We start from the raw sequence: 14,475 nt of genomic DNA on the forward strand, positions 1-14,475 counted from the left end.
TCAAGCTAAAAGAATGAAATTCTTTGAACAACAAACCATCACTTGTTTGCATCAGCACAAGCACTGAAATTTTATTACCTCACCATTCACCAAACATTTCATTGTTAAAATGTAACAAAGTAACATAAATTATCATTATCATACTGACTAGTAATCATATGAGGAATTGTATGCTTATTGTGTTTAATGCATTGTTATTGCGCATTATATATCAAAATGGCAGGGGGAAAAAAGACAAGGAGAAAAAACTAAAACACAGAAATGCATTAGTACAGTCAATTGTTGACTACTGACCTAATTTTACCTCATTTTATTTTCTACAGACTTTATATGACCTCCTCTATTTATTGTTCACCACTGTAACGAGCTCATCAAGAGGTACACTTGCCCTAACTCTCCCCTCCCCACCCCCCTCCACAGCACCCCTGGCTCCATCTCTTAGGGTCGCTAGATGCCAAGTCATTTTTGTTAATGATTCAAACTCAGCGGTTATCAGTCATTTCACTAACTTAACAAGATGGAAAGATGCAGAGGTTAGGACCAGTGAATGAGTAAAACTCAAGCAGCAGCAAATGTGTAACTTCCCACTGTACCCTCTGATACTGGCTGATTTTCCTTGCTGCTTTTTGCCTTTTGCAATAATTGCAAAAGAAATGAGCAGAGTATATCATATTATTTGCTAAAATTAGCTTGATATGTCAGCTTGGGTTGTTAAATATAGGTAGAATAGATCACACTTTGACTGCATGTTAAATATGAGCCCCCCCCCCCCTTCACTTGACCTACGGCAGACACAATGTGGGTGTTAAACAATAAGTTACCACAGCAACAACATCTTGAAGTAATTAAATGAATAAGCATCAAATTAACATACTGAACTGAGTCATTTAACTGCAACATGAACTGAATCAGTTTTTTTTTCCTGTCAGAGAACTCATTTTTCAATAATTGCATGCAGTTGCATGTAAAACATGTTGTTTATACAGACTGTTTCAAGATAAACTAATTAGGCTAATTAGTCAGTTATTGACTGATTAGAATGTGCTAGAATGTAACCGATTTATTTCTGCTTCTGCTACTTTTGCTATAAAAATGTTCACTTTAGTCTCAATTTTCAAAGCTTATGTGAAAACAAACCATGATTAAAAGCTTTTCAACTAACCTACCTAACAAATGCTGATCTCTTAGCTGAAGATAAAACAGATGTGCCACACGCCATCTCTCCATAATAGCAGAGCATGTAAGAGACGTCACCATGGTAAATGTGGTAAAGGTGTGGTATAGCCATCTATAGATGATGAGCCTTAGACTATTCGGTTAAGTTACATTATATTACCCTCTTTTCCCAGCGCACTACTGGGGAGTCAACAATGGAGTTACACCTTCTTTTCTGTATACGCGTAACAGCGATACATTACATAACTAAACGCTATAGGTGAACAGGGAACAAACAGTAATAACTGTACTTTTAAATATTAACAGAGGTCCAAAGAAAGATCAAACACACCAATGTGTACAACAGGTAGCTGGGGGAGGACTGTTTGAATTTTCAACTGTATGGCATCCATTTGTTTGGAACAGTACCTCTCTAAAATTTCACAACTAGCGGACTTACAGCGGAATAATGAATATGACCCTTTGACCTCAATTCCATGCTTACGATGTATCCCATTCCCAGTCCGTTAACTTCTCAAGTTCTGTGAGATTTTAAGAAATTGAATGAGTTAGTAGCCATTTATACTTATAATCACAGCCCCGGTATAAAGAAGTGGCAACGTTACTAACTGACAGCATTAGGGCGGAAAAATCGGCTACTGGCTGTGATACCTGTTAACGTGGCAGCTATACCTACATCACCCAGACAGCTCAGAAGAAAAATGCTAAATCAATAACGTGCTGTATGAACTCAAAATTAAACGTGGCTGTTGTAACTGAACGTTGAAAAAGTTTACTGGTGACGATATATCCACAGCTACCTAGCACGCTACAGCAGCCTTCTTAAACTGGGCAATACTTTTCGTTTACTAAAAACTAAATTGCGGTAGCTGGCTGGCTATCTTGCTACTCTGGTGTATTCACTGAGACAACGTTACTGTACTCAGGACCACACTGGCAGGTAGCTAGCTAGCTAGCTCTCTTGAAAAACGAAAACAGAAAAGCAGACTTTAAGCTTGTTGCACACATAATGTTCAGCCAACATTAACTAACTAGCTATCCAACCATTCATTATTTTGTTTGCGTAATACAAGCTACTGACCCGTCTGTGCTAATCTTTTTTGCTGTTCAAAAGAAAGTACGCTAGCGAACTGGTCAGAGTGGATGGTCCCATCATATGCCCGTTTCCATTTCGACATGGCAAGATACCGTTGGCAGGCAAGAAAGATCACTGACTTGTTATTTGACACCCTTAGCTATTGAAGCTATTGAACTTGGAGGAATAAATCCTTTGCGGTGACACATTACAAAATGTAATAAATTAACACTGACAGCCCAAAATAAAAAAATAACTTACCAGACTACTAGCTAGCTATTAAATATCGGCTCACCACGACCACCATCATCATCATCAAAGGCAAAATCCTATCGGAAGGAGCTCGGGTACAGACAAGTAAACATAAGCTACTATTGGTCAACATTGTGTCACTCCGTGTCCACGACCGCTCGTAATTGTTCTTGTCCCGCCTCTACCGGAGTCCTTCCGGAGATCCAGTTTGCGTGTGTACCGCGGTTTGATTTTCGCTAGTGAGTGGATATCATGCACATACTGTGTGGAAAGGCTAGCGAGCTATTCCCCGTTTAGTCAAAAAGCTAGCGAGTGAGCTAGCTATAATGCTTGATTTAATATAACGCGACATACCGTAACGCTAGGGAAATATAATATGCAGAGGGAAATGCAAAATGCACAGGTCACACTGCTTGTCTCTGAGAGATAGGTAGCTAGATACCTATCTGGACAACTGTGTCAGCACTTAAGTTAGTAATTTCTCGCTTAGTAGGAATACTACCTAAACTACGCTACACCATTGGAATGCGATCTATCTAAATCAGCAAGGCAGGCTAGGTTGTCAGCTAGCTAGCTGGCTAACTATCGCATGTGGTCAGGCAGGTTGGCTTGCTACCTAAGCTTACCAGAAGCAGGAGTGGTTTGTATGGTTTGAAATTAATGTGCGCCTGGCGACGCATAACCAATATGGACAGTGTGCGCTGGGCATTTCGGTGCGGCTCGTGGACTCCGAATTGTTCCGAGTGGTTATTCGCCGCACGCTGTGTTCAGGCGGAAGAGAAAGAACGCATTGGACAGTTCGTCTTTGCCAAAGATGCGAAATCTGCAATGGTATGTCATCGGGAAAAAAAACTTGCTACAAATATCGTTGCATCAGAATTTCACGACAGTGGACACACTTTTTTTTTATCACTACTTACTGGATTACCTTTGTCAGTTGTATGCTGAGTAACATCACAACATCACACCAGAATTGCAGTCCCTCTCGAATCATGCCAGTCCTCTCTGCTCACGTAGCTATTAACTCAATATGTTCTTTTAGCAGCTGATGCGCACTCAGTTGAACAAATCAGTCGCTACAATGTTGTAGATGCTCAAAAGAACATTCACGCCAGAGATAAAGAGGCTGATAGGAAGCACAACATTGCCAACTGCTTCAGTTATCTCACAAGTTGAGAAGCAGCCTCCTACCTTCTACCTGTCATACTTATATACGTACACATATATTCTGGGGTGAAAATATTCAGGTGGTTAAGCTGAGCAAGACTGAAGTCAAAGTATATATCCAGTGCCCAAAATATGTGGCATCATGCAAATACTGATTTTGTATGTTGAATGCGAATTGTGGGATCTGGCAGAGACTGTTCCATTGGGCAACCGTTTATAATGAGTTTATTGTAGGATACCTTGTTCTGCCTGCCTCTCTGGGAATTTAAACTGATTGATAGGAGACTGTTATAGGCCCTAGATTATGGAAACAAAAAGGAGAACAACCTTTGTCTTATAAAGAAATGTTATTTAATGTTATGTTGTAAATGTTATGTAAATGTCATTTATAATGTTATCATGTGAAAACATGTTCAGATTTTTTGTTGGCCCCTCAAGCACCCAGAATACTAACACATCACATTGCTCATACCTGCCCTTTAGGTAGTTCAGGTTTCATTAGTGGTCTGTTTCATAGGGAGCTGGTGTAGCAGAAATGTGTCTGTCTCTGTCAGGCTGGTCGTCTGCTAATGAGAAAGCTCATCTCAGAGCGGATGGGGATCGCCTGGGACCAGATCCATCTTGCAAGGACGGCCAAAGGGAAGCCCTTCCTCGCCAGCCCACCTTCTCCCAGCACTCTCCGCAGGTGGAGCTTTAATGTGTCCCATCAGGGGGACTTTGCAGTCTTGGCAGCTGAGCAGAATCTGCAGGTGGGGGTGGACGTGATGAAAACAGCCATGCCAGGTTAGCACTGCAGATTGCAGATTGAAATTTGTCCTGATTCATAAAAATACAACAGGGTTTTTTGCTTCTGTTTAGGATTCACCAAATTCTTTGAAGTATTAAACTTATTAATATACATAGCCTGACTTGTGCTATTCAGAGTTTGTGAAACAAGTTCTTGATGGATGGCTTGCCCTTTATGTCATCATAATGCACTGAATTGTACATGGTTGCATGGTGTTCAAGCTGTGTGTTATGATAAAGGTCAACGTGTCCTGCCTGCTTTTGACATGAAAGAATATTTCTATGCAGGCAGTTGGACAAAGTTGCTTGCAGTATATCAAGCAAAACTGTCTTTCCTCCAAAAGTTAATTTCAAATGTTCCATTTTGTATTTTTTCACCGGTAAATCCTATTTTCCAAACTTGAAGACTTTGACATTAATCTTTAAACAGGTCTGTCACTCAGAGAGCATCTTTCTAAAATCCCTTTAAATTCTCCAGGTCCTTCCTAAATAACACACCCAGCAGTCAAAGAATTGGAAAAAGCAGCAAGCTATATTCTGCTCAGCCATAGGAAAAAATGCTGAGGTGCAGAACACAGAGGCTGCAGTGCACTCACACCCTCCCCACAATGTGAGAACGGAGCAGCGTCTTTCTGACATCACGCGTCAGTTATTTTTTCATATAAGTAAAATTCATCTAAGTCATTTTCACAGAATTCCACAGTTGACACATTACAAAATGAACTCTCACAGCAAAACTATGAAGGCGTGGAACAAAATGTCCTTATGGAATGTTTTATTTGCCCAAGTGGACACAAGGTGGCTCTGTTGCTCTTCAGTTTGGTGCTTATGCTATAGAGACTTCAGCTAATCAGGCTAATCTGTTTCTGGCTGGCATGTAATAGTCAAGCCTGTAAGAATTTGAGGAGAGAGATCTATTGAACTCGCAAACGTGTGTTTGTTCTTTCCATTGGGGTATTGCAGGCAGTAGCACAGTGTCGGACTTTTTCCGGATCATGAAGAGACAGTTCACTGACCACGAGTGGACAGCCATCAGGGCAGCGGGGCCGGAGTGGACGCAGCTGGACATGTTCCACCGACACTGGGTAACCATGGAGATCTTAATGTCTCGCATGGATGCTCTCTTGTTAACAAAACCACATGCTGTTAATGGTTATACCCCTCTGGCCTGATAGTTTCACCACTGTTTAAGATGTATATTGGGAAAACAAACACGGCACAGAAGGTTGACAATGACAGAGATCATCAGTCTTAACCATTTTCTATCTTTCTAGTTTCCATAGCAATTGCCTAAAATTGTAATTGTAGTTTCCATAGCAATTGCCTGAGATTATAATTGTGATACAAGGTTGCTTTCGTGTGAACCTCCGTACAGGGAGACTTAAACCACTTACATTCACCTCTTATTTTAGTGTTTTTTAATGATCTGAATCCGTTTATAGTCCTTAAAATGTATGTCTGCTACCCCCTTCTCGAATGTGTAAATGTCTGCCAAATGAATAAATGTAAATGTAAATGTAATGTTTAATCGACAGACTAGTCATGAGACCTTTAAGTTAGCCATGAGCACTCCACCCTGCTGAGATCACGCTACAGTGGGGATTGAACAGGGTTGGTGCATGTAGTCTCTGAGACCTCAGGTCCAGTTTCACAACTGAGCACCCCTCCTGCTAGGAGGGCCTGGGAATGCTCTGTTGTGCACCACAAGAGGAATTTTGTTTATGGTATCCTGTTTCCAAAGTAAATTTGACTGCAGTAGCACTTACGATAACAAGATTCTTTTGATCAAAAGGCTCCTCTGCTCCTGTGGTTTTGTGGTGGTTCCATTTTCGGTCAGTCGCTCTGTTCTCATCTTTCATCAGTCAACATACGCCACATATTAGATGGAACACCTTTGACAGAGCCCCCTGGTGGCTGAAGGCTGCAGGCAGATGGCAGGATTTATCATCCCTTTAACCAGGAACTTTTTTCTCTCGTTCTCACCTTCAGACCCTGAAGGAGAGTTTCATCAAGGCCATTGGGACAGGACTTGGGTTCGATCTTCAGAGGGTGGAATTCCATATCTCGCCTGTGCAAATGCAGGAAGGTCAGGTATACAGAGAGACCAAGATGTACCTGGATTTTGAGGAAGAGGAGGACTGGGTGTTTGAGGTGAGCAGGATTGCACCTACAAGGCAATTAGAGTGAAGTGCTTCATCTCACTGTATGTTCACATGAAAATCTTAGTACCGACTGCACCTGAAGCAACGCCACTCTCAGAAAATCGTTTTATTTATTGGCCGTGAGATGGTCTTACAAGTCTGAATCATCAGTGCTCTCAGTATGTCCAATTGAACGCTTACCCTTGGACTGAATTTTTTTTTCAAAGAATAATCCTTGGCATTTTTTTTAGTTAGTTCAGAGGATGCAATATGCTTATTCATAAGCAAGCTTCACAAATAAGTTGGGCATGACTCAAATTCTGTCTTCTTCCTTATGCATTCTACCAGCCACAAAAACCTAGTCAAACCTTACTTGATGGTAAAGTGGACTAAATAATGTATAATTCCACATTACACACCACCAACAGATGTTCACCCCCAACCTGCCGTATCCTCCCGGGATTTCAGTAATACTACCTATTAGAAAGGCAGCCTCACAGATCTGAGATATGTGTCCCAGTGCAGCTGACGGCTGTCACACTGTCGGTTTGGGAAGTGTTAATCTCCTCATGATCATTTTAAATTCCCGGGGGCGTCACCTCGAAAGCTTCTTGGAAATGCAGTTTGCACCTTTTAAAAAAAATAACTGAAATGCCAGGAGGTTTTTTTTTTAATCTTAAATTTCAAAAAAGCCTTGCTTGAGTGTAGCACCTCAGATGTTCCGGATAATATCACCCTTCCTAGAACCATTAAAAACATTCAGCACAGCTCAGCTCAGCGTCATGGAACGCACAGCACAGAGACTAAAAAAAGCAGGAAGATGATTGTGGCAGTATGTTCTGCCATGTGTGGTGCGTAGAGCCACTGTACAGCACACTCCGGACCAAGGGATGAAGAGACGGCTGGAGTCGTGAGTCGAGACAGACAGGGGTCCCCCCGCCCTGCTGCTTCCATCACCCCTCATTTAGGTGAATGGGAGACAAAGCTGCAGGAGTCTAAGGGCAGGCACCATGGTGTTCAATTATAATTCCCTGTCAGGTTCATTTAACAGCTGATGCACAGGCATTTTGTTTTCTGTGGGCTTACTTATCTATTTTTTGCTTCTTCTTAATCTTCACTCTCTTTCCTCTTTGCTGTTAGATGCATTATTGTTTGCTTTGTAGTTAACCTTGGTCCTAAGTGATATAAGAGCTTATATTTAACACCCTCTCCATTTATACATCTGGATATTTAATAGAACTATTCAAGTATCTTGCTGTCGAGTAAAATGGCAGCACTTTATGATTTATACAAGTTGTGTTTCCAGAATAGCATGGCACATGGTATATGTGATTTCTGCAGTTGTAATGAGAATTCACCCTGTTTCCACTGAGGGGGAACAGGTCAGAGTGACCTATTCTTCTCAGAGCTTGTATTTAGTCTCAAGTGTTCACCAGTCCATTATGAAGAACATTGTCAATATTTTCGCCGAACATTTTGAAGTTTGTCAGCAGTAGTTAAAACTTTAAGCCTTTTTGGAAGTTGCCTTGCTTCATGCTACAGTGTTTTCAGGTGTTAGCAACTGCTCATATGCATCAGCATCACATTACAATTGGTGAAGTATAGCAGAGATTTGATTTATTTTTGTCAAGCTGGTAAAATACTCTGTGCAAAACACGTGTATACATAAATTGAACAGAGAATTTCCCAAAAAAGCAAAATTTTTTAAGGCCTCAGTGTGGTCTAACAAACACACACACACACACACACACACACACACACACATACCTGTGTATAGTACTGGTGGAGTTCAGCATGGTAATCAGTAAGCAGTGGAAAGGATCGATGTATCTTGAAGCACATTATGAGGTTATATACCGGACAATACTGACAATACCGGACTTAATGATGTGTTGAGTGAACGAGTGGGGGCAAGTGGAAGACACTGTACTTAATTGCGGGGCAGGACTGAATGACCTGCGCTGCACACAGCAGTCAGCAGTCTCTGCCAAACTGGACTGGCCAGGTAGAGCCAAGTGGAACAATGGGCATCTCTGTTGGCTCAGAACAGCCATGTCTCCAAAAATACTGAGCTATTCAGGTATCTGCTGGGTAACTTTAATATTGTGATAAAGATTAAGAAAGATTTATTATCCGCTTGCAGATGTGTGCATGTATCATCAACATATATCTGAATTGCTAGTAAATGAACAAAAATAGAAACAGTGCTGGAACATATTTTTCCCCTTATGATCTGGCGGTGAATGGCTTTGGTTAATGTGCCCCTCTCACACCGTTCACTGCGAGCCGTGCCTTTCCTGGCTGCGCTGCGTCAGCAGCCATCGTCTCCATGTTAACGGCGCTCTGAAAGGGGCCGCTGCGCTCTGAAAGGGGCCGCTGCGCCGGGGAGGGGGTGCGTTTCTGAGTAACGCAGCTCCGAGGAACAGGAGCGCACCACGCATTTGTCAGTGCGCCCCTTTCCGAGTGTCAGCCTGTCTTCGCGCACGCCGTGTTCCCACGATTCTCGGCGAGCCCCACCGTGCATCTGCGGCCAGACCCCGCCCGCCGAACGGAAAATGGAAACCATTTAGAGCGCTGCCCATTTTCCCAGCCGGTCTTGCGCCCGCTCTCCAGCGGGTCCAAAATAGAACTCTCTGCGTAAACGTTTTCAAGTAGTGCACTGTGCTGTTAAATGCACCTTTGAATCACGGACGGAATGGAAATTGGTCATGGAGGACACTCACCGTGCAAGTTCACAGAGGTGCCAAAGGATGTTTTTAAGGGGAGCAAAGAGGAGGAAGGGATGAGGGTCTGAGCCTAGGCAGGTACAGTATGGGAATAAGTTTCTTGGTACTGACCAGCCAGGTGATGTTGATTTCCCCACAGGAATGCCTCCTGGATGCAGACCACCATGTGGCCGTTGCACTGGGGAAGTGGGAACGCCCTGGTGATGACATGGGTGATGTACGTGTTTATTATGGCCTAAAATTGTCATCCCTGGTCTATCAAGGTGAAAGCAATGATAATGTAATTGGAGAATCTTTGCAAGCATTCTGTATCCCAGGAGTTGTGGGATGTAAGTACCTGGTTTATTTACTCATTCTAAAAAGGTGGGTTGTCTGTTACTCAGTAGAGCAACTTCTCATAGGTTTAGCTAGGTATTCAACATAAATTAACCACCAAAGCATTGATGCCAGTGACTAAGCCCTCCTGTTCAAGGGGACACCAAGACACAATGTGAAGAAGCGTGTTATTTCAATTTAGGATTGCGGTATATTGCAGTTGTATATTGTGTTTTTATTTGAATATTGATAATAATGATGTTAATCATAGCAAGAATATTCACTCAAATTCCCCCAAATTGTGTGTAGACCACCAGGGCTGTATAAAAAATTCTGCTGGCCTCTTGCAAAGTAAACATCTGACTGACATGTGCCCTTATGCACAGGACTGTCACACAGCCTTTTCCCCCCGCCCGCCCCCAAAGTTCACGCTGCTGAGCTTTGACGACCTTGTTTCGGGAGCCGTACCCCTCACAGAGGAGGACCCCTCATACTGGGAGAGCTTCCGGAAGAAGCAGGAGGCACCGTCCCGCCAGAGCGACCCGTCCAGATGATTCCAGACGCAGGCCTCGGAGGGACTCAAACACACCCACGCCTCAACCGGCAAGGGACACTGTCGTGCCCTGAGCTGTCCTGCACTGCACCGTTTAAACGTTCATATCGCAGGCTTCCTTCACTCTAGCAATTCGGGTGAGATTTATTGTTGAAAATTAGAGCCACAGTGTCCAGCATTTTAAGCCCATCCGCTTTGTCTTTGTGTCCGGTGTTCGCGCCGTTCCCCACTGCCGCAGAGAGATTCCATCAAAAGCAAAACAGAACAATAGTCATCATCTGCACCATGTGAATGCCTCATACATACAACAGAAAGAAATAACGTCTTTGTTAAAAGTGTCTTCTGGAGGGAAGATTTGATAATATTCCATTAGTTTTCCATATTGTGGACATTCACTCACAGCACTTGAGGCCTAATGATAGGCTGGCAAGAGTGAAATGCTGTCATCGCCACCGATTGTCACACATGCTGTGCGTTGCATTTTTCTCAAATTGCCCAATCAAGGACATGAGTGAAATTGTAAGTGAAATTGAAAATGGCAAAAAATTGAATTGCATGATTTGAGTTGTGTTTTTTCCCCAGTTATCTGTTGTCTTCTGCCGTGTGCCGTGATAATAAAAAATCCATCCCCATCACGCTTCGCTCGAGACGGTATGTCAGCAGTGGCTAAATGCGAAATCAAATCAACCAAATCAAATCATTGTGTAATTAATTATTCCTTCTTTCCCTCTCTCCATCCTCTTTCTGCCTGTTAGTCTCCAGCCTCTTGCTCTCTGTTCGTTCCTCCTTTCCGTCCTGTGTGGACTTTGTGTTCCTCGAGTTGTGTTCGAGTTTCTTTTGCCTTTTCCCCCTTAGAACGGCGTGCCCGAGATTCCTCGCTCTCTGCTTCACACTCCATCTCCCATATCCTCTCCCTCTAACCCCCACCCCTCCAAATCCATCCACTAGCCTTCTTACACTCCATCTGCTGCGCAGTCTATTTTTGTCGGGGAAACATTTCGTGGGCCATTAGGGGTTTGTATGGGAGGCATTGCTTTTAACGAACCAGCTCCGCGCTCTTCCGTAGGAAGCCGCGGCTGCGTTTCCGGCAGCTCTTGGCCAGGCGGTGACTCCGCGGTGCCGGCTGTGCAGAACGAGGAGCCCATGAAACAAACGGCCAATTATCTTCCCTTCGCAGCATCCAGGAACGACAACATTGATTAAACTCTTTATCGCTGAGCTTTGAGTCACACTGTGTGTCACCATGGCCCAACCTTCCCCTCCCCCTTTCTCTGCAACCTCCCCCCAGAAATCCTCTGCAGAATTAAAAAAAAAAGGATGAACACTTCACATATCCTTGCATGGGAATTGTTTTATCTTTTACCGAAGAGGTTCTTTTTTTAGTCTGATCAGCTGTTAAATCCCTATGAATTTTTGTGGCGTCTCCTGACATCAGACAGCTGACAGGTGTATGAGAACATCAAACATGTATGTGAAGAGGGAGAACATGAAAGCAGCTATTATGAAACTGTGTGTAGAATAAAGCTCTAGAATAAATGTAATTAAACGATTATTTGAAGCATTCAGAACCTAAAATTGATTTTTTTTTTTTATGTTGGGCTTATATGGCAATGAGCAGTATTTAACACTAAGTCTGTTGTTCAAGCTACTCGCATGCAGAATTTAAAGGTCCAGCTCATGTTTCTGAACTTCCAACGGGGCAATTTCCTTCTTAGCCAGAGCAACTTATAAGGCCATCACGGCAAGACATGCATTAAAGTATACCTTAAAAGCGTTTGCTAGGTCATATTATTCCTATGTGTGTGTTCCAGTTCTAATGACCCTGTTTTTCTACAATGCCATTGTTCCTGGTGTCCGCTGTGAAAGTTGCTCAAGGTTTCATCAGTGAACCTAATATACAGAGTGGTGCCTTCTGTTGCCGTCTGACCTGATGTAATTGCAGTGTCTCCAAGGTCCTGGCTTCACTGCTACCAATTAATGGCAGCATCTCTGGAAACGCCACGTCCGGGTGACTGAGCACTTGAGGGTAGGAGCCTCAGGCGAGAGAAAGTGCTCTTAGCGTTGCTGTTGGACACAGAGGTGGCAGTTCTGAGTCTGAGCACGGGCACACACACACACACACACAACCACAACTCTGTAGGATTGATCTCAGCAGAAGAAATAAACACCAAATGAAATTATAAGAATTATAGAACTTCATGGGATTTCAAGTTCCATCTAGCTGTTGCAGTACCAAAGGAGCCAAACGAGGGGCCATGTGCCTGGTGGGTGGTATTGAGCAGTGCCTTTATCTGCAATAGCATAGCTTATATGTATTGGCTTAAGTAATTTTCCCTGCTGTGTAAAAGAGAATAACAGTGATTTTGTGTATCCCTGCTCTAGGTGGATGTAGGGGTATTATTTGTCTGTGCTGTTTTCCATACCAGTAAACTGCCTGAGTCAGGTGTGCAATGGGCCCTAGTTGCTTGACACAGCTGTTACATCAAAAGTAACTCAGGCCTCTAAATGTAGAAAAGCACACACTCGCCCTATTGAAAATTAATATAAATAGTGAATTTGGAGCACGGAAGAAACATCTGAGGTCTCCAGTCAGCAGAGGGGACCTATGTTACGCCATGCTTACGTTTTTTTAACACCCAGAACTACAAAATACATATGGTGATTTAATTTCAGGAAGTGTTATTTTACTGTTCAGGTCAGACCTTTTTTCTGCAAGCGTTTTAGTACTAGTATTATAGGGGAACAGATTATGATTAGATATCGTAACCAGAGGGTTGTGGGTTTCACTTTCAGGTGATACTCTGCCATTGTATCCTTGAGGAAGGATCTGTCTCAATGCCTTCAGTAAATGTACAGGTATATAAATGTGTATTTGTAAAAAGAAATGTCAGCCATATAAGTGACCTTGCATTAGGTTGTCAGCAAACCAAAATTTGTCATAATAGGAAGCCAGATAGACTGAAGCCCTAACAGCAAGACCTAAGGTCAGACACAGAACTCAAAAAGAAGTAGATCTCTCTCCAAACTGTCCTTGTAATGGTACAGTCCTGATATAAACACTGGCTTTATTACTGATGACCAATGGTTCTCATGTCCTGTTGCTGTTGTGTCCTTCTTGTTCTGTGGCTCTCTCGTGCGCCTTTGTTTTTGTTTGACAGGAAATAGCTAGCTGGAAACATCTGCTAGAATGTTACTTTTTTGAGAGGTTATTTTTCATTTGTTACTGGAAGTCTGACAGGCAGGCAGACTCTCATGACATGTACTTGAGAAACCCAGCAGATGCTGTAAAAAGTTTCTCACTTGTCAGAAAGTGAATCATTTGACATTGGTACTCATAAGAGTTCATAAGCACCTGAAACACTACACTTAAGCCAATGTTTGATTTCAGCATGCATGCAGCAAGTTTCAGCAGTAGTTGTAGCAAATTAGTAACCACTATGAATAGGACTAAACCATATTTTGTGTTCACAGCTTAACTGAGCAGCTGTAACCATGTACAGAATCAGTTTCTGATGAAAGTCTGAAGACTGACTTTGTATTGATGCACATAATTATGTAATGATTGTAGTAATGCAAATGCAGTCCCTGTAAATGTATACCTCAATAAATTACATTTAATGTAAATATACAATCTTTAAGTAGTTAATACTTAAACTGCAGGGAGCTGCTGTTAGAATTAGTAAGTTAGAATGCTTATTTGGCTTTGGACATCTGTTCCATTCCAGCACATTTTACTAGTTGAAAAATAAATCTTTTATATCATAGACACAGAAGTAAAAAAAGATTAGTTTGGCATATTTTCTCTTAATTTTAGTGTGTGTGTGTGTGTATGTGTGTGTGTGTGTGTGTGTGTGTGTGTGTGTGTAATATCATTGTGATAAACTTAATTTAGGCTGTGTGCATTTTGTTTGACTTGTGAATTTTCTTTTTTGGTCAAGTTTCCTAACCTAAAATTGTGTGTAGCATGACTGTGACAAAAGTGTAAAATAAACATTTTATTTGTTTTGAAATCTGGTGTAAAAATGCTATACAAATATTACTTCACAAAAAAGATGATTAAGCCATTGGTGCTCATATTTCAGGAAAACTGTACATCGTTTAATTGATGTTCAGAAAAAAAGAAAATTCTGGGTTCCCTATAAGCTCAGTGGCAAAGGAGCAGGCTTAGCTCTATGGCCCACATTCAATTCCAGCTGTGTCATCAGCCAACAATGACCAGGAGCCCACACAGAACACAGGTCACCCAGGGTTTCCTAATCTTACTGTTCTTAGGCACCCTGTGAT

At 42.3% G+C, this 14,475-nt stretch overlaps 1 protein-coding gene across 1 annotated transcript; it reads left to right on the top strand.

Annotated features, from left to right (window-relative positions):
• The first annotated feature begins 2,711 nt into the window (after positions 1 to 2,711).
• On the top strand, positions 2,712 to 11,471 carry aasdhppt (aminoadipate-semialdehyde dehydrogenase-phosphopantetheinyl transferase). Its single transcript, XM_036537120.1, has 6 exons — positions 2,712 to 3,334; positions 4,225 to 4,453; positions 5,420 to 5,541; positions 6,446 to 6,607; positions 9,463 to 9,540; positions 10,025 to 11,471. The coding sequence occupies exons 1-6, from the start codon at positions 3,164 to 3,166 to the stop codon at positions 10,190 to 10,192; spliced, it is 930 nt and encodes a 309-aa protein (XP_036393013.1). The 5' UTR covers positions 2,712 to 3,163; the 3' UTR covers positions 10,193 to 11,471.
• Positions 11,472 to 14,475: the final 3,004 nt, after the last annotated feature.

This window comes from Megalops cyprinoides, chromosome 9 (assembly GCF_013368585.1).
Source record: "Megalops cyprinoides isolate fMegCyp1 chromosome 9, fMegCyp1.pri, whole genome shotgun sequence".
Classification (NCBI taxonomy): domain Eukaryota; kingdom Metazoa; phylum Chordata; class Actinopteri; order Elopiformes; family Megalopidae; genus Megalops; species Megalops cyprinoides.

Coding starts and splice junctions, on each gene's coding strand:
- aasdhppt (XM_036537120.1), top strand. CDS start 3,164: ATGTGCGCCTGGCGACGCATAACCAATATGGACAGTGTGCGCTGGGCA. Junction 6,608..9,462: donor AGGAGGACTGGGTGTTTGAG/GTGAGCAGGATT, acceptor ATTTCCCCACAG/GAATGCCTCCTGGATGCAGA. Junction 9,541..10,024: donor CTGGTGATGACATGGGTGAT/GTACGTGTTTAT, acceptor CCTTATGCACAG/GACTGTCACACAGCCTTTTC.